The sequence below is a fragment of the Ascaphus truei genome, chromosome 2 (genome assembly GCF_040206685.1).
Source record: "Ascaphus truei isolate aAscTru1 chromosome 2, aAscTru1.hap1, whole genome shotgun sequence".
NCBI lineage: Eukaryota > Metazoa > Chordata > Amphibia > Anura > Ascaphidae > Ascaphus > Ascaphus truei.
In genome coordinates, this window is record NC_134484.1 from 302567551 (window position 1) to 302588681 (window position 21131).

The 21131-nt window shown below is 44.4% G+C and overlaps 1 protein-coding gene across 1 annotated transcript in view; it reads left to right on the forward strand.

The window, feature by feature from the left end:
* TNS3 (tensin 3) overlaps positions 1-21131 on the forward strand; it is a 458389-nt gene that overhangs the window by 229101 nt on the left and 208157 nt on the right. The window contains exon 21 of the mRNA XM_075588602.1: positions 17114-17243. Coding sequence (XP_075444717.1) covers positions 17114-17243 — 130 coding nt within the window. The remainder of the gene's footprint in view (positions 1-17113; positions 17244-21131) is intronic.

Genomic DNA, 21131 nt, shown 5'->3' on the forward strand with positions numbered 1-21131 from the left:
GGGGACCGAGGGGGAAGAAAAACCCCCTCACCACCACCACCACCACCACCACCGCCCCCCCCCCGCGCCAATCTCCCGCCCCGCGCGGGCAGACAAGGGAGTGCCGGGGGGAAGGAACAACCCCGCACCACCACTGTCCCCCCACACCGCGCCAATCTCCCGCCCCGCGCGGGCAGCCAAGGGAGCGCCGGGGACCGGGGGGAAAGGAACACCCCCCACTACCACCTCCCGAGCAGGGGATTTTTTTTTTACAGAGCACGGGAAATGTAACTGGCCACGAGCCATTATCCTCTCTCTCTCTCTCTCTCTCTCTCTCTCTCTCTCTCTTCTCTCTCTCTCTCTCTATATATATATATATATATATATACACACACACACACACACACACACACACACACACACACACACACACACACACACACACACACGTGCCCAGGGTTAACGTTTATCTTTAAATGATCAGCCTCCGTGTTATTTCTCTGTGTTTCCGGTACGATTCGAACCTTCGCTGGGAGTCAGATCCAATGCCGCTAGGAAAGACGCTGATTCCTCAGGATAGCGGAGGGAGACCTGTCTGCCTCTGTGGTTTACCACCAAACAGAATGGGAAGCCCTGCCGGTATCGGATACCCTTTTCCTGGAGCACTGCCGTCACTGGACGCAGTAATTTCCTCCTCTCGATTGTCATCCTGGACAGATCCACTGTTTCTGCAGCCTTTTATTATCCTTTCCTTGCATATTGGTGGAGTCTTATGACTACATCTCTACTTCTTTTAGGGTATTCGAATCTCGGTCCTAGGTCTCTGTGAGCTCTGTCCATCAGAAGATAACCATCTTGCAACTGAGGGTCAATTGACGTAAACAGTCTCTTAAGATATGGCTGGAAGGCTTCTGCGGGGAACGACTCGGGGACATGGCGGATTAGTAAATTCAGCCTTCGCTCCTTGTTCTTTAGATCGTCGATACCATCCCTCATGGCTCTGTTCTCTTCATTGAAATGCAGGACCTCGTTGTCAGTATTTACCTGGTTGTGTAACTAAGTGTCCATTTTATCTTCAAGCTCTGTAGTTATATTAGCCAGTGAGGAAACTTCTGGTTTAAATTCTTTTACTGCTTGCTTGCATTTCTTTTAGCATGGCCTGGAGGTCTTGCTTGGTAATTACTTTGTCTCCCTCTGCCGTACTAAGCTCACTATCTAGACTGGGTTGCCTCTTCTCCCGCTGCAGCCGTCTCCGCTGAGTTTCTCAGGGTGGCTTTTCTGTCAGAAAAGTCCCCTTCAGCTCTTGCAGCCCGCCTCTCACCTTCCCTGGATGTTGATATGGCCGCGCGCTCCCGTGCTCTCAGCTCGGCGGTGCCATCTTTGATCCATCTTCTCTCCACTGCCGCCGACTGTCCATTGCTATAGCGGAAGAGATTGGGCGTCCCCGGCTTTGACATCTTCTTTGAAGTCTGGTCCAGAAACTTTGGTCGAGTTTAATAATTAATTATATCGGTGGAGTGCAAGGAACTCCACCGCAGTCATGTCACACTCGTGCCTTGCTATTCTCCCTCTGTCACAGCTCTCACCTCTGGCTCCTCTTTTGTGATCACTCTTTCTGATGAGTCTCTGTGTTGCCCTACTTTTTAGGTGTCCCCCTCTGTCCCTGCAGCTTGCCTCTCTGCTCCTTTGTCGGAGCTTGATACCGTGTGCTCCCGTGCATTCACCTGAACGCCATCTTTGTTTACCTTTTGGTCTGCTGACGCTGGCTGGTCGCGTCTTTATTGGGTCAGATTTGGGCTCCCCGGTGTCTGATCCTTCTCAGGGGGCATCCCCAAGGGCTTCCATGGATGATGCTATTGTCGTGCCCCGCAAAAAAACGCAGATCAGGGGTTTATATATTTTTCTGGAGGTGGAGTGCAGGGAGCTCCCCTAGCACACGTTCATCGGAGCCAACGTCACGCGCGCCGGTGGTATACCTTTTATTGGACCAGCAAGTAGTTGCTATGTTACAAGCTTTTGAACCTCTAACTAGTAGAAGAGTGAGTGTAGTGCTCAGCAATCAGACACGGTTCCGTTTGTAGAAAATATATGACATAAATGTCCAGATGAAAATGGAGTGTCCACAAAGTGATAATATAGTTGGACTGGAAGAGATAAGTGTCTAGTGGAGTCCACGTGACACCCACATCAATTGACACTTCAATAAACACCCAACAAGTCTATGAGTATATGCACAATAATGTCCATTGTATACAGGATATAACTTAAGGCACTGCGGCTGTTTACCTGTACACTCCGAGGGACACTCCAGTCGTCTGTGACGTGCAATCTATCCAGGTGTAGATTCCAAGTAGCAGTAGATGTAGATAGAGCACAACCAGCGAAATCCTGCTTCTGGTATCCAGAGGAAGAAAAAATGGCCAGGCAACTCCAAACTAAGAATAATGATCAAATTTATTGCATGTTAGAAAAACAATAAAAAACGGACTACATGAACGCACCTACGCGTTTCATGCAACAGCACTTTATCAAGGTTGATAAAGTGCTGTTGCATGAAACGCGTAGGTGCGTTCATGTAGTCCGTTTTTTATTGTTTTTCTAGCATGCAATAAATTTGATCATTATTCTTAGTTTGGAGTTGCCTGGCCATTTTTTCTTCCTCTGGATACCCTGAAGCAGGATTTCGCTGGTTGTACTCTACCTACATCTACTACTACTTTGAACCTCTAACTAGTAGGATGATAACTTGACATCGCAAGTAGTACAATATTTGAATTTTGCAGCTGCTTTCTTGGTCTTAGCTGCCTGAGCTTCCAGCTGCGGCTGCTCATATTACTGGTCCCCTGAAGCTGATGGGGCAGACACATTGTTGAGAACTGAATGCAAATATAGCTGTTGGAAAGAGTAGACAATTAAGGCAGAGGTAGTTAGCAGTACAAAGCTGTCATCAAGAGGGTGCAGGCAGGGTGCTAGAGTTCAGGGAGTAGCTTCCTGGAAAGCTGTTCTGTTACAGACGAAAAAATGTTGAGATCAGTAACACTGCTACTGTACCTCTTCAAAAATCGGAACTCACCAGAATAGAAAAATTAAGAGGTTTATTGATTACAGGCTAAAATATAAAACAAAAAATACACAAACAGGACAAAATTCTCCTCCCACGCGTTTCCAAACTAGGTCTTGCGCTTTCTCAAGGAGTACTCTTACTTTTTCTATTCTGGTGAGTTCTGATTTTTGAAGGGGTAACAGTCCTACCAATCTCAATTTTTTTTCATTTGCCTTACCATGATGGGAGTGATGCACATGGGAGTAAAGGAATCATCCACAAGTGCCGGATCTAATTAGCTTAAGGAGAAACGGTGATCTCTATAGTGAGAATGACGGCTCCACACCAGGCATTCCGGAGACACCGGGTAAGAACCTGAGACCCAGTAATTTCATTGGGGGTGCTATATTAAATATATATATATAGAGAGAGATAGATAGATATATATACAAAAAAGACTGCGCTTGGGTGACTGCTGCTGGCAACGCCCAGTCAGTAATGAACAATAAAATCTAAGTTGATCTACTCCAATGTGTTAATGTGCCATATATATTCCACTAAATATCACACATGTATGTCCCAGCATGAGTAGCCAAATTAAATAATATAAACCAATTAAAAATAGTGCTGTGTATGCCTATTTAACCCAACAAATGTATTAAATACTAATAAAAAATATATATAAACAAAAAAATGACAATACTTAAAACATAATATCCTTGTGAGTCCAAAAAATGAAGTCCAATACAGCAAATCAAAAACACTAAAATTGGAAACAGGCAGCCTTCTGATAGGGCCCAACGACCTCCCCACTCAACCTGATAAAGGGTGGATTGCCCGAAACGCGTAGGAGGGTACCTACCTCCGTTTTTTTAAACTATGGAAGAATAAAGAATTTGATATATTTTTATTAGTTTTGTGGGACCTACTTTTTTTCCCTTGGATCTCTCTGCATTCTCCTGGCTGCACGCTCACCAAGAACTACAGGACTGGGGCAACACAAATTGTGAGTAGATATTCCTCTTTCTACCTACCTCTGGATTCCCCCAATGAGGCTGTAGGTCTGATTTTCTTCATATTTCAGCCTTCAGCCTTCAGGGCTAGAGTTCTTGTTAATGGTATATGCTACATTATGAATACATACCTCACTAGCCCCAGTACCTATTTTTCTACATTATTACCTAAAGGATTTACACCAGGATTGGACTTTTATGTTGGAGCGCATATCACTAATTGACTGTACGAGCCTTCTGATAGGGCCCAACGACCTCCCCACTCAACCTGTATAGAAAAAGAAAAGAAAAAAAGCGCCCAATCCTAGTGAATTACTGTATAAAAAAATGGATTTAATGTTCCAAAAAATTCAATGGTTAAACTCACAAACAATGAAGATAAAAATGCATGTATGAGATCAATACCCATGCTCTGATTTGTCAGCAAGAAGCTTCTCCTCTGCTCAGCTGCTCCGCAGACCAGTGTGGTCCTCGTGAGTCTCCGTTCAGCAGGAACCCTCGGCACCAGTGGTTTCTCAAATTCCTCCCCCGGGGAACACAAACCAGATATCCCTGGTTCTACGCAAGGGGAAAGGAAGGAGGCGGAAGTGGCAGGACCGCAGATGGTAGCAGTCTTTGAGTGAGGTGGCAGCAACTTGCTCAACAAACGCTAGATCATCCACAGCACATTAACCCTACGCGTTTCCTCAGACTTGCTGATTTCATCAGGGGAAATATATATCCTGACAAATTACCCAAAAAGCTACTCGCCACCTAGCCCACAACCCTGCCCCCTCCGTTTTATTTTTTGCCCACAGAAACAAAAAGGAAATCAACAATTATGCTGAATAAAACTGCACCACAATCCTAACATACAGCGTCTCTGCTTTCTTGGTATTGATCCCTGAAAACACACAGCACTTCTGTATCACTGTATCATTACCGCACCTTCACATAGCTATGACATTGCTGCACAGATTACATTACTCCCAAGCCCAAAATCGTTATGTCAAAGGACCTGCAGCCTGCAGGTTATACACTTTGCAATTAGGACTTGTTCCTAAGTAAACCTCCGTACTAGCGAGACGTGTAATATAGCCTACAACATCTGATACAGAAAATTCATGTGTCTCAGCCAACAGACGTCCATCTCCCTTCCTGAGTGGCAGCAACCAGACCACACACAGTGCCGCTCCGCAGCAGCTCCTGCTTCTCGCCATTACATGGCCTTTTTCATATACTTTATATAATAGATCATGCAGGAATTGAACCCCTGATGCTACCAACTGCTACAACACAGTGTGTGTGATAATTGTAACTCTTTAAACAACCTTAACATATACTGCACAGTGCAGTCAATTACCCAAGTGGAATATACCATCCAAACAACCATAGGGTTAACCGTCCATCCACACCGTGGTGTTGTGCTTAGAGCAGTGGACAAGGGTTCAATTCCTGCAAAGTGTGGTATAATAATATATAAATGACGCCGCGTGGCCATTTTGAAAGGAGCTGCAGGGGAAACACTGAAATTTGCAGGAGAGAATGGCGACTGCGCGTATGCGCGCGAGTCTTTGTGTTCCGATCCCGCTGACTGGTACACCAGTTGTTGAATAATTGTTAATATACATATTTAAAGCAGTCACGACCACTTCCTTGCAGCTGGTGTCTCAGGTGGGTGCTCCGTTCACCCACCAAATCCCAAAGGAATCTTCAAAAACGATAATAGCAGAGACACAGCGCACCAAAGTTGAATGTAAATATATGTATTGGTAAACACAGATATAGAAACTTACATTTAAAAAAGTAAAAGAGCTCCGCTGGTCCGGATGAGAACTGACAGAAAGATATTGTGCAGCAAGAACTTGGTGCACCAAATCCACAACTGTCTGCTCGCAGCACCCGCAGACCTTAAGGAACCCTCAAAGGCACAACTGCTTTAGCTTAACCTTTAAGGCACCACCTCAGCTTTGCTGGCTGCCTGACTTGCTGCCTGACTGGCTGCCTGACTGGCTGCCTGACTGGCTGCCTGACTGGCTGCCTGACTGGCTGCCTGACTGGCTGCCTGGCGTGCAAAAATAAAACGTAGCTGCCTCGCTGTTTCACTTACTACTACCGCATGTGGATAGAAGCACTCGGAGCTACGCATGCGCAAGCGCTCTGCTGCTCGGAGCAGGAGAAGAAACAGCTGACCAGCACTGCAGCTGAGAGGACCTTGTGTGATGACGTATTAGGTGATAGTGACAATATCTAAGCATTTTGCACTCACGTGTTCATCACCCTGATGATCGCTCCACTTGTTCCTCTGAACGCCTCTGGCGGAAATCTCATTCTCACAGACTTCTTTCACTACAAATTTATGCTGTCCTGTTTCAACCCTGCCTTCTCTCAGGGTAAACAAACCTACTTTTCTTCACTAATCAACACGCACAAGTCTAACCCACACTGGCTCTTCTCTGTCTTTGTGTTCTCTCCGTAGATTATGTGTATCTAAATGCACAACATCGCAAGTTTGTTACACACTGATATTTTGTATACCATATATTGCTACATGTGTTTAATATGCTGCTGTTTACATTCTCGCGTCATATGCTTTGCGTCATTTCCCCCGCCCCTTCCCCTGTTTGACCAATCAATCCCCGCTCATACGTCATCATTTGGAACTATTTATATTGGACTATGTACATAGTTAGATCACTACACCCCTGAGGAAGATCGTAGCCACGATTGAAACGCGTGGGGTGGTCACTTAGATGTTTGAGAACACTCAGCTGCCTGTCCTCCTTGTTACAAGACGCCGCCACTGTTAGACCGAAGGAGTAAAGAACGGAGGTTCCCCTTTGGCTGTGACGTCATCCGCTGTCATCCGCTGTTCGCCTTAGAGAAGGAGCATACATACTTTCCAGCTTCAAGCCACAGCTACTACAGAGAGGCACGGCTGAGATCTCTGCTGGACCCAGAGTGGTCAAATTGCTTGTGTTCTTGTGGGAGCATGTGAGATAATGAGCTCTCTGCTCACATTTATGTTTTTTTTTTTTTTTCAACTTAAATTTTTTATTGGTTTTTAACAAGCATACATTGTGCCACCAACCATTATATTGCATACCAACAATTTATCTCAAACATCATTCCTACCGAAGACCAATACTGTATACAACAGACAACACTGGACAAGACGTATAGACATACCAAACAAAGGACCCAATGGGGGGGGCACAATAAGGGAGGTGGGGGAGGGTGGCTTAGGTGGATCTGTGCGTTCTGTGCGGGTTCTCGGTTCCGGTCTGCCGATCTTGGGTCACTGCCAGGGGCCCTCGAGGGCTTTCTTTCAACTCCACCCCTATTTCTCATTATTACTCTGTCCTAGCTATCATCGTCGTCGGTGAACCTACCTTTCCGTTACTATATGGTGTCCAATCCTGTGTTATCAAAGGAGAACGCAATCATTACTATCAATGTAATATTGCGGCGCTATCTACCCCTGGGATATCTGTTTGCGCCAACCAAGGCATCCAGACATTTAGAAAGTTTGAGCCGGTGTCATTGACTAAACTCGTCAATTGCTCCATCCGGCATATGTGCCAAATTCTGTTCCTAACTTTGGGGATAACTGGTAATTCATTTTGCTTCCACAATGCTGCGATCTCGCATCTTGTGGCAGTCGTCAGATGCGCGATTATTTTTTGCGTCGCATTTGACAAACCCTGGACCCTTCTGCCCAGCAGAAACACCCACGGGTCCAGGGGGATCTCTAAACCAAGCATCCTCTGTAACCATTCTCTAATTTGTTCCCAAATCGGGACCACTTTTGGGCAAGACCACAGCATATGTTTCAGATCTGCTACTTCCCCGCACTGCTTTGGGCAAAGCGGGGAGTATCCCTTAACAAATTTAGCTAATCTAGCTGGGGTGTAATACCACCGCATAAGGACCTTATATGCGTTCTCCTTTAACGTGGTACAGACTGAGCTCCGGGCTGCAGCCTGCAGGATCCTGTCCCAATCCTCGTCCTCTAATGTCTCCCCTAAGTCTGTTTCCCACTGTCTGATGTAACTGAGTTTTATTTGCTCCTTGGTCTCAGGACATCTCACTTCCCTGTACATTTGAGAAGTCAGTCCCCTTGTTTCCGTTCCTCTGGAACACAGCTGCTCAAAATTTGTTCTTGCTGGCCTAATTGGGAATTTGTTATAGAAATCACAGATCTGGAGGTATCTGAAGAATTCCTTGTTAGGTATATCCTTTGTGGATTTAATTTGTTCAAATGTTTTAATAAATTTACTTCCCTCCAGATCTAGCAGTCGTGTAATACCCAACTGTATCCAGATTAATAAATTCTTTTTATTCATCCCTGGAGCGAAGTCCGGATTGCCTATTATCGGCGTCATTAATGATTCCCTGGAGGTGAGATTGCAACTAAATTTAGTGGCCTTCCAAATCCGTAAGGAATTGACTGTGGTCTGCAGCGAAACCCTCATGTTCCTTCGTCCCCTATTGGGGAGCCAGATTAAGTTCTGTAGCTCTGTTGGTGCACAACAACTTTTCTCTAATTCCACCCACCTCCTTAATTTCGGATCTGTGTGCCATTGAACGATTTGGCACAATTGGGCCGCTTTGTAATAAGCTAACAAACAAGGTACTGGTAGTCCCCCTTTCGTAGTAGGTCTCATCAGGAGACTCTTTGCAATCCTTGGGCTTTTCTTATTCCAAATAAATTTCAGAATTTGTGACTGTAGGGAGAGGATGTCCGCATGTACTATAGGTATGGGCAAACTCTGGAATAGATATAACATCCTTGGGTGGAGATTCATCTTCACGCTGTGGATCCTCCCAATCCAGGAGATGCCCCCCTTCATCCATGTCCTGAGATCCTCCCCCAAAGTCTTAATCAATCTGGGGTAATTAGCTTTGTAAAGTGTTTTATAATCCCTTGTGATGTAAACCCCTAAATATTTGATAGCGGAGGCTTGCCACTTAAAATTAAAGTTTATCTCTATTAATTTTTCCACCTCTTTGGGTAGACTTATGTTGAGGGCTTCAGATTTGGTCTGATTGATTTTGAATCCCGAGATTTGGTTGAATTTACCCAAAATCCTAAAAACATTAGGCAGAGAGGTGAGGGGTTTCTATAATGTTAAAATCACATCATCCGCATATAAAGCAACCTTATGTACCTAGTCTTCCACTGAGATTCCTGCTATGTCTGGACTGTGCCGAATGTGCGCCGCCAGGGGTTCTATGCAGAGGGCGAACAGCAGTGGGGACAAAGGGCAACCCTGCCTTGTTCCGCTGCAAATTTTAAATTGTTCTGAGGGGAAGCCCTGATGTCTCACCCTTGCCGTTGGGCCCTCGTATAGCGCTAAGATGGCTCCTAAAAGGCGTCCTTCAAAACCAAATGCCCCGAGCGCTTCTTTTAGGTAGGGCCAATCTATCCTATCGAAGGCTTTCTCGGCATCCAAACTTAATGCCATGGAGGGTGTATTTTTCTTTTGAGCCACATCAATCAAATCAATTATCCTCCTGGTATTGTCTGCCGCCCGTCTGCCTCCGATAAACCCTACCTGATCCGCGTGGATTAGCCTGGGAAGAACACTACCCACCCTGTTTGCTATAAGTTTGGAATACATTTTGATATCTGAATTGATCAGGGATATGGGCCGGTAGCTCTTGCAGTCTGCTGGGTCCTTTCCAGGCTTATGGATCAATGATATAGAGGCCTGTAGCATTTGCGTTGGAAAGGAGGCCCCCGCTAATGTTTCATTAAACAAGTTTAACATATGGGGTGCCAGGAATTTGAGATATTTTTTGTAATATAAATTAGAAAAACCATCTGGTCCTGGCGCTTTAGCTGACTTCAGTGACTTAATTACCTCAGGGAGTTCGTCATATGTAAAGTTTGCCTGTAGTGCTTCCCTCTCTCCTCTGCTCAATGTGGGCAAATTTGCCTCTTTTAGGAATGTTTTTAATGCCTCTTTTGTTTTAAGGTTGTGAGTGACTTTATCGCCATTGTAGAGTTTTTCATAGTACGCTCTGTCCTCCACAATCTGCCCCGGATTAGACGTAAAGTCACCCCCCTGCGTACGTATAGCTTGAATATGATAATTTGGAAGCTTATTTTTGAGCTTATTGGCAAGTAACGTACCTGGCTTGTTAGCCTTTTCATAATACTTCGGCCAGACCACGCCATTTCCTTCTCCGCTTGGGAGGATAGAAGGAGATTTAACTTCGTTTTAGTGTCTAATAATTGTTTTAACGTTTGGTTTTGTTTCCGCTCTTTGTGTTTGGTGGAAAGCTCCGCTAGTTGCTTTTCCAACTCTCTAATTTTCTTTTCCCTTTTCTTAAGCCCTAAGGGTGGCTTTATGAGCTTCCCACAGTGTGGAGGTTGTCGTCGCACTACCTTTATTCTCTTCAAAATACAACTTAATTTTTTCTCCCACCTCCCGTTCCAAATCTGTTATTTTCAATAAGATCTCATTTAGTTTCCAATTCGCTCTAGGTCTGTCTAGAGGGATTAATGTGCATCGCAGCTCTATAGATGCGTGATCAGACCATGAAATGTCATGCATCTCTGTACGAGAGACCCCCGGGACCATTCTCTTTGAGACCAGGAAGTAATCTAGCCTGCTGTATCTATCATGAGGATGCGAGTAGAACGTGTATTCCCTCACACCCTGATGTTGTTCCCTCCAAATATCTAGCAGTTGACATTCCTGCATTCCCTTAGTTATTGTTAGTGAGTCCTGTCCGTGGGCCGATTTAGTCTTAGTGCATCTGTCCAAGTCTGGGTTGAGTGTCCTATTCAGGTCTCCAGCCAATATTACATGCCCTTTGGCTACCTTATGTAATTTCGTGAAAAATTTGTTCAAGAAATCCGTGGCGTGTTCAATCGGGGAGTATATAGCTGCCATCATGATAGGATGGTCACGGATGAATCCCGTTACTATAATGTACCTACCCTCTTTATCAGAGGAAGTGCTGTCTGCTATGAACGGTAATCTATTGTGTATTAATATGGCCACACCCCTTTTTTTCACCTGTGCCGATGCTAAGAAACTCAGTCGGAAATCTTTGTCTAGGAATTTCGGGGTGTTGTTTCGTGAAAAGTGTGTTTCCTGCAGAAACAGTATTTCTGCACCCTTACGTTTGTAATCCTTGAAGGCTAACCGTCTTTTCCCTGGACTGTTGAACCCATTAACATTATGTGAAATTAGCACAATATCCTTACTCATTTGAGTGTCTTGCAGGGTTCACTGGACCCGGCACCGACCTCCCTCTTCTTTTCCGGCTTTCTTCCTTGGCCACCTGTGGGTACATGGGGGGGGGGGGGGGGGGCGGTAACACACACGAGGAAAACCTGGGGGCACATGTACACCAACACAAAACACTGAAACAAAACATACTGCAAAACAAGAATTAACCGCACTCGGCGCCTTGCCACTTCACCGCTGGCGCCGAGTGCTTCGCCTTTGGGCTCTCTCCATCCAAGTTGGTAATGTCCGGATTCCTCTTCTCAAAGGACTTTTGTGCTTGAATAGGAGAGCCTTGCTCTCCATCCCCAGCCTCTGGCCCATACGAACGTTGGGGCATGACCCTCCCCAAGGCTCCTGCCCCGCTCGCTTGCTAACCCAAACTATCAAACCCTTTAACTTCTCCGTTGACCTGGAATCTTTTCCTCCCCCTGAGTACGCTGCTTGTGCCATTCGTCCCTATTTCTGACTCCCCTACCTTTGATACTCTGAATTTGCCTCTTGTGCAGCCCTCGTCTATTCCTATGTATCTACCTCCCTTTCTCTTCTTGCACTTCTCGTCCCTAGCTAAAGTCCTACCGATGTACCCCTCTCCCCCCCCTCTCTTATGACTATTGCAGATTGACCTAACCTCCATCCCCCTATCCCACGCTCACCTACTTATCCTGTTAACCCAACTAACTCTACTATATCCCCTATGCACCCCTGCTGATGCTGTCCTTAATTTTCTATTATCTCCCCCCCCAATGCCCCCCCTTGCGCCTTCGCCCCCCCCCCCCCCATCGTTCTACGTTTCCTCCTCTCCCCGTTTTGCGCCTTGTCCCCTTTCCCCGTTCCTCTCCTCTTCTTCCCCTCCTTTTTTGCACCTCCCCCCTTGTTCCATGCCACCCCAGCTCCGTCCCTCCCTCTGGGTCCCCCCAACCCCTTGTCCCGTTCTGCACCTCCTCTCCCCTACCTTGCAGCTCTCCTCTCCCCCCCCGTTCACCCCTCGTTTCCTTCTTCCCCCAACCCTATCTTATTTTCCGGCGCTATTGGGCCACCGTCGCCGCCTTGTGACGTCAGCCTCTGGTCCGCTTCTCCCTTGCCTTGCCCCCTCCAAGATGGCGCCCGCTGCAATGTCACCATTCCGTGACGTCCTTCCGGTCCGCCGCCATTTTGGATCGCACTTCGCATCGAGATGGACGTCCGCGCTCGTGCTCCTGTTTCCCGCCTCTGGGTCTTCCTGCTTCTGCGTGTCATCGTGGATCCAGGATTAGTTCATCGCTGCCGCCATCTTCCTCCCCTGGCCATGCTTTCAGGCTAAGGTAAGGGTAGACCTTATTTTCAGATAGGGGTAGTCTTTTTTCACAATGCTGACAAAGATAGGGTTGTCGGCACGCGGCTACGTCTCTGTTACTTTTTTGGGGGGGAACATCCAGAAACTCCAGGAACTTGTGAAGATTCCGAAACTTGTCTGTTTCTATCTGTGATCTTGATTTCTTGGTGATCCTTGCTTATATGGAGTCCCAACATCAATCGCGGTGTATCTGTTCCACAGACTGTACCTGGCAGATAGATCTCGCAAAAAGGGATAGGTAGGGAATAAAAGGAAAAACAGGGATAGTGTAAAACCTTTTAATAAAATATAACAAAAAAATAAAAAGTAGGTAATAAACTCACATTGTGTGAGTTGAATACAAGCAGTTGAGGAGCGTGTTAGGAGCAGTGGGAGACACGCTGAGAGATTGATTCCCTACAACGGAGCCGAAGCAGTGTATCTTTAACATCAGAGACAAAATCTCGCGAGAGCCGGGCCATGTGATGCGGAAGTAACCACCCGAGTGAACAGTGCTGGTAACCGGCGTTCTCCGATCATAGAGTGTGAGAGACTCGCTTTTTACTCTCAACTGCTTGTATTCAACTCACACAATGTGAGTTTATTACCTACTTTTTATTTTTTTGTTATATTTTATTAAAAGGTTTTACACTGTCCCTGTTTTTCTTTATTCCCTACCTATCCCTTTTTGCGAGATCTATCTGCCAGGTACAGTCTGTGGAACAGATACACCGCGATTGCTGTTGGGACTCCATATAAACAAGGCTCACGAAGAAATCAAGATCACAGATAGAAACAGACAAGTTTCGGAAGCAGAATTCCTGAATCCCTGAGTGGATTAAAGGCTGTTATTTGCTATACTAAGTGTAAGTGCATATCTTACCATTTAATCACCTGAATTGCTTAGATATACTGCCCTATGATGTTCCTCTCTTTTTCTCTTTCCCTGCTTTTTTGCGCCTAGGTCATTCTTTCCTATATATATAAATACATATATATATATATATATATATATATATATATATATATTGACAGTCATAGACTCTGTATACATTAGTAGGAGGTTGCAGTATGCCTGCTTTCCAGTATACGAGGGGTTAACCCATCTGATTATGCTCGGTTGCCTTTAAAATGAGGAAGAGAAAATGCCTCTGGGGCAGCAGTCTCTCTCAGACACAGAGGGAGGACAGAGGAGAGCTGACAGACAGACCCAGGCTCCACAGACTTATGCTGTCCCAATGGAATAAATTACCAAATATTGTGTCTATCTTAGCTAACCAGCCAGGTAGATAGGCTTAACCTAGTTTAGTTAGCTTCCCTAACGGAATAGGCTTTTGTTTATGTTTTATTTTACTTAAAGGGACAGAGCACCCATTGTTTTTGTTATATTTTTGGACAAATAAATCACTGGAAGAATTGTGTTGTCTCCTCACTAACCACAGTCATCCTGCCATAATATACATACACACATACACACATATAAATATACAATATGACACAACTGGGTTAAGTTGGGTTGCCTGCTGAGCTGCATAACAGACAAAATATACACTGCTGTAGAACTATTAGCGACATTTACATATCGCATGCTGTGTGTTCTCATCGGTTCACGGGCGCGTTGGATCCCGTCGACGTCATCGTCTGGTGACGAGAGAAGGAGAAACAACCGCAAACTTGATTCCTGTACTTAGTCAGCTGTTCCATTGTGCATCAGTGTGGAGGCAGAGACACCGACATCCACCATGACTGCAGCCGTGATATTGTATTTACAATGCGGATTTTTACTGCTACCATGGGAGTAGCTTTTCACCTTTGCGTGCATGAATCCTATTTTACAGTACTTCACTATTTTGCCCCTTTTTTCTTTTTTACAGGATTCCTTTACATTGGAACTTATATTTCATTCACAATTCACCTAAATATGTGATTTTTGTCTAGGAGTTTGTGGTTACAGTATGTTATTCTAGTTAGACATTCATCTCACTGTCTTGCTCCTCCATCTGCACTTGTCATATTGATTATTTATATGTTTTTTGGTATCTGTGTGAGACCTAGGACATATAGAATCATATTGGAGTTGCATCATATTCACATTTATCAATGCTGAGAGCTGTTTGAAATTGAGCTTTTCTTGTTCTCCCAAACACTCTCTGTAGATATAGATCTTTTTTTCTCTCTTTCTCTCTCTGTCTCTGTCTATTTTTCTCTTTCTCTGTCTATTTTTCTCTCTCATCTATCTATCTATGCACACAAGCACACAATCAAAATAGGCTCAAAGACGGATACAAAACCTAAAGGGATGGGTTGTGTTGCTTCTCTCTCTGTTTATTTTGGCTTTGTGTGGCTGAAGGGGAGGAGAAACCCTTCCCTACATAATTCCTCCTCCTATCTGGGGTAGTTGGCCTGGGTTCAATTCAACAGAAGTACAGCTTCCTTGCCATTATCATTTGGTTTAAGAGTTTATCACAGAGGAAGTCCTGGTTAAAAAAAAAAAAGTGCTATGTTCAAGGCAGAAAAATCAGAAAGGGGAATACTTTGCTATCAAAACATTCCCCTCACTGCAGTGATGTGGCCAGCTGCCATTTTTATTTCCCTTTTCTTGAACTTGGGCAGGCACAGTTATACAATACAATCTGCTATGGAGAACCCCTTCCTTTTGTTTAGATAAGAGTAAGAAATGTAAATACCAAAAAACCAGTAGAGTAACTGAAGCTAAACCTATAATTTCTGGTATGGGGTGCTTTGCAATGCAAAAAAACAAAAACAAATTTCTAACAAAAACTTACCTTTTACATATTACAATCGATCAAACGGAAATGTCGGCATGTTTCATAGTTCATGAGAAGATTTTGTGGAATGTAAATATGCAGGGGATGTCTGACCACAATGTAGTCTAGTGTCCTGGGAAATAAAATCATCAAAAGGCCCGGGAGCATTAAACAAGATGCTGTTTATTGATATCTCTCAGTCAGATCCTTCAGCCACTTAAACCTTGGGTCCAGAAGGGATTTGCAGTGCAGTCAAGCATTGCCAAAAACATGCATTTTTTTGTTTCATTTTATATAAATTGCAGCCATATGTGAAAAATTACAATACAAAAATATTATTTGCAGTGCAAAATATGTGACCTACAATATATTTTTTTTGCTTTCAACAGATATTTTTGAGATATATAAATTTAAAGTAGATATCTGGCTGCACTGCACTTCCCAGGGCTTCTGGGACCCCTTCATTGTCACATAATTTATTTTACAAACCAGAAGGACAACATGTCCGCAAGGTTCAACTTTAGTTTGACTGCGGGTACAATGAGCTACAACGTAATCAATATTTGGGAAATTATGCAATGGCTTTCTAATGGATAACTTTACTTCCATATTGATTGTTTTAACACTGCAGCAAGACCATAAAGTTACATTCAATGAAAACCAGGGGTTCCCTGGAGATTGAAGTAACAAAGTTTGGCTGTAGGGATCCCTTTATTTAATGTAGGTCTTAAAAATGTGTTTAAAAATGCAGCAGGACAGACTAGACTCCATGCTGCCCACAGTGTTATATTTCTGTAGAGATAGATAGAAGCAGTACAGGGTACTCCCTGGTGGATGAAAAAATATATTATATTGGGGCATACCGTCCAAAGGGTAGGTATAAGTACTTAAAAAAAAAAAAAAAGAGGACAGACACTCCAACATGCAAATAAAATCAGTTGCTGGGAAATTAGAATTTGTCCGTAGAGATGGCATTGTGAAGATTTTATATATATATTTTTATATACTGTATATATATACACATATATACATATATATATATATATATATATATATACACACACACATATATATATATATATATACACACACACACACACACACACACACACACATAAACGCACACACACACACACACACACACACATATATGTGTGTGTGTGTGTATATATATATATATGTGTGTGTGTGTGTGTGTATATATATATATATGTGTGTGTGTATATATATATATATATATATATACAGTATATATGTGTGTGTGTGTATATATATATATACAGTATATATATATATATTTCAAAGTGAATAAGCAATACTGTTCTGTGGCTTCAGAAAAAAAAAACTGTATGATCTCTTCTTTCGGCGATGTTACATTGAATAATATTTATATATCCATCTTCCAGCAAGGTTCCTGTGCCATAGATGAGCTCTGTGGTGAAAGGAAAAAAAAAATACCCCGTTTCTATCATTTTAATTTCTTTAAAAAAAAAAAAAAATCTGCTTTGGTCCCATACGTTCAGTGGCAGGAATACGACAATAATTAAACATATTGTTTAAGTGTATATTTCAACCCTCATTGTACCTCACAATGAACATTAACAGCCATATTGTTTATTTTAAATGTCTAGCACACTAATAGTTATATGCACATTAACACATTTCTACACACACACACATTTTTATATATATATTTGCATTAAAACATATGTTTGACCATGTATATTAAGCTAATGAATTTAGTAAAACTGTATTTTCTCATTTGATTACAGCTTAAATGTTACCACAAAAAGTTTTGCTCGGCCGCCCGTGATGTTATTTTCCGGCTGCAGTTTCATACAGGGTCTGTTCATGGCTATGGACTGATGTTTGGCAAAGAAGAGTTGGATCATGCAAATAAAGGTGGGCTGCTTACCACGACGCATGGAATTCTGTTTTACAACAACGTCTTGATGATACATTATCCAGATGTTGCAAATTTTTGGGAAAATATGTCATAATACTGTTCATTAATTTGCTCTCAAAACATTGAGGCATTCATCACCTTCTCCGTTACTGTAGTAGTGTTTGTTTTATACTTAAGATATGTTGGAAAGCTAAACATATTAAAGGAGTAATTTTATATCCACTAAAGTGACAGTTGAAGTGAATGGTGAGTGAAGTGAAAACTCTGTAACAGCCATTTTTGGTGGCTATAGACTAAAGCCCTTAGACCCTAAGGCATTACTGGGATAAAAGCAATAACAAAGATTGCACAATATGCACTGAATTCTAATTGAGCAACGAATGCAAAAAAAAAATCTTATTCTCAAAATAAGAATACTGTTGACAGATTTTCACAATGAAGTGTGTAATCGTGGGGGGAGGGGGGAGAACAAAAATAATTCTCCAAAATTAAATTGGGACAGGCTACTGTATGTGGAACTATACCTAAAAAGGATATTGTTTAAATTACTTGCATGTAAATTAAACTCTGGAAGGGTTATTTTCTGGACTATAATGCCTTTTAATGATGGTTATCAGACTTCAAGCAGATTACCATTTATCTGCTAAAGCCTGCCTTCATTTGTTGAATAACAATCGTCATTAATACAAAAACACACAGACATGTATAGTGAAAGTCAAAGAAAGGGCATTTGCGGATTCCAAGTAACTTTGGGTACAGTGTAGAAAAGAGGAGCTTGGCACATGCAAGTATAGCCTAGTTCACTGGCTATCATCTTTTCTTTGGCCCCAACAGCATAAAGCCTGTTAGACACAGACACTGTGGGAGATAAGCTCTCTCATGGAGACCTAGCTTGCTGTGGCAGCCTGGATACACTATTGCTGTATGTAGGGGCTGGCCTAACAACAACCCGAGTGTCATCCCTGGGGAGGATACTGGCTGTGTCACATTCCTATGATGTGATGCCTGTCAGTATCGGACCTGCCCTGTTATTGTGCAGAGTTACAAGCCCCGCCACTGGGGTATAAAAGTGGACACTCTCAGAAGGAGATATCTCTTCCCTCCCCCTGTGGAGTGGAAACACTTACCCATTATTCCATCACGGGGTAAAGGAGCTGAGAAGTAGCCTGCAGGGCCTCAAGCCTGTGGGTACTACTTCAGGGAATGAACAGCAAATAAAGATCCAGTTGAATACATCTGTTGTGAGCTGCTTGATTGGAACACCACATGAGTTGCCAGTGGGGACCATCCTGACTGCACCAAGATCCTCATCGGCTGGAGGAGCTATGCTGCAGAAGAATTATCACTGAGAACCTGTCCTGATGTCTCCCCATACCATCGCGGAGTTCTCAGGGCCTTCTGTTCAACCTCACAGGTATGCACCACCACCAGAAACACCGGTAGCTAGATGATCTCACTTAGGGTGGGGGAATAGGTGCTACAGTTGGAGGCTGTGACGGTCAGGGGGTAACCAGGCTCTCAATAAAGGTATTAAGCCCATCTGGTTACCTCTGATCTATATTTGGGGTTTTAGAGTGTCAGCTCTTGAACCTGTTTATTGTATCTGCCATGTATGTAATTATGCGACAAATAGTTTTCTGTGTTTTACCTTTCCAGGTGTGCAAGCAAGCAGAGATTGCTAGCTATAAGTTTCAAGGGTTTTTTTACGGAGAAAGTCTTGTCAGAATATGTCTAGGTAGCGGGGTTCCGGAGTTGCTGGATATCCCAAAAATGTACCCGGGTATCAGGTTGGATTCTCGGATACATTGCTCCGGCAAAATCTCCCCTTGAAAACGCTTGCACGACTCGCCGCTAGGATTCCCTGCTTCAGCACACACCAGAAAGGTAAATGGGGCAGAGGGATGTGTGGTATCCCTGAAATGGAAAAGGGGTCCCTAGTATAAGGGGGATGCCCATTTAATGCCCTGATCACCCGGAATATGGTAGCCGGCTTCATCATTTTCCCACTTTTCGGGGCAAAGTTCTGAGAATAGAACGTCGTGGTCGTGGCTGGGATTGCAAGCTGAAAAGAGTACCATCTCCCGGTGAAGGGATTTTGGCATCTCCAGAGCGGATACAGCGGAGGCGTCAGGAACTTTATGCAGATTTGAGTTCCAGGACATTTCAGGACAAGTCCCGGTCAGCCTAAAATAATTTATTTTATGTGCCATTTGACCTAGGAAAGTCCAGTTTTTTAGCCCAGACCCCCAGTAAGTGTGTGTTCTTCTGTATTTTGTAATCCACTGTGTGTATGTCTTGTTTCTATGGAATAAATGACAATTTGTTTTACTATCTTGTTTTGCTCAGTGAATGATCCCGGTATAAAGGTGTAAATATCTGGTCTGCCGTGACAGAGCCGCTGCTGAGATTACATCAGGACAGGCTTTTGCAGTATGAGAAAGGCCGTACTCTCCAAGGAGGTTACACCAGAGGGCCCATGGGTGTAGTGTCCATAGGGGACCCTATAGGATCTGGAGGACCGGGCTCCCTGCCAAAATGGAGCTACGACATTGACCCCTCCTCTCCAAGTTACATGCATATGCAGTGTGTGTAGTCGCTTAATACCAAGATGAGGTACAGGGACAGTTCCCCAGAGGCTTCACCGAAGGGAGCTTTCGTCTGCGCCATGAGTTTTGGTTCTCTGAAATCATTTCTGTATAAGTGGGCAGGCATCCGAGGAGGGGTGCTTTACCTTCAGACAGCCAGGACCTCCGTTTGAGGATCTGCGACTATACTATGGCAGTTCACCTCCAGGGGGCTGCCGTGCAGAAATTCTATTACCAAGAAGTGGTGCGGGGGTAGTGGGCCAGGGGATGCATGGAACCTGAAATGGCCGAATTCTGGAGCTACGGCCTGCACCGTACAGTTCTATTACTATGAAGAGGTGGAGGGGTAGTGTCCCAGTGGCTTCACCGAAGGGAGCTGCAGCCTGCACCGGGCAGCTTATGTACTAAGAAGACGTGTGGGGGTAGTTGCCCCTGGACCTCAGCTCAGGGAACTACGGCCTGCACCATGCAATTCTGTTCTGTGTCTGCGGGCAGGTATCCGAGGAAGGGTGCTTGATACGCAGGCAGCCACGACCTCTGTTTGAAGAGCTGCAACCATACTAAAGCGGTTCCCGCCGAAAAGGGAGGACCGAGTGTCAGTTTGCAAATGATTTGCTAGCTCTTCTTGCTGCAAGTATCAGGGATTGGCACGAAACGCAGAGGCCGCACCTCTTTCTCCCTCTTCCATGGGACGCCTGGATCCTCCAGGGTGAGGAGATATTGTGGGGCTTGTGCTGGACCTAACCAGAAGCGAGGAGTGGGGAGCTCAGACGCACGTGGAGCATTGGTGCAGGATAGACGCGTGCGGAGCTGCTCAACGTCACTACATTGCATTATGGCCACCTAGCCAGGAACTATCTATGAGCTGACTGGTTGGGTCATAGTACTACTGGGTGAGGGGGAGACCCTCCTGTTAGGGGTCTGTCCCCAGTGCGAGTGCCCAGGAAGTGAATTGAGGGTACTCTTTAAGTGTGACCAGTGTCAAGTATACTACCTAAGGCCCAAACAGGAGGCCTGAGCTTACCGTGAATTCTCTGGACACGGAGGAGCTGAAGAGCCTATATGCTCTTGTCCGAAAATGATCCACGTTTGCCCAAGGCTCCTCTGGTGATGCTCAAAAATTCTATATGAATATGGTGTACTAGCTATTTCACCCGGATCGACTAATGACGACCCTCGGTTCCTGTGCAGAGTATGATGCAGTGAGCCTGGACTCTGGGGTGAACTCTCTCCGAGGAGTAGAGGGGGTAGGAAGTTCCTTTTGTGGTACTGCCAAGTGGATAGATGTTCCCAAGGACT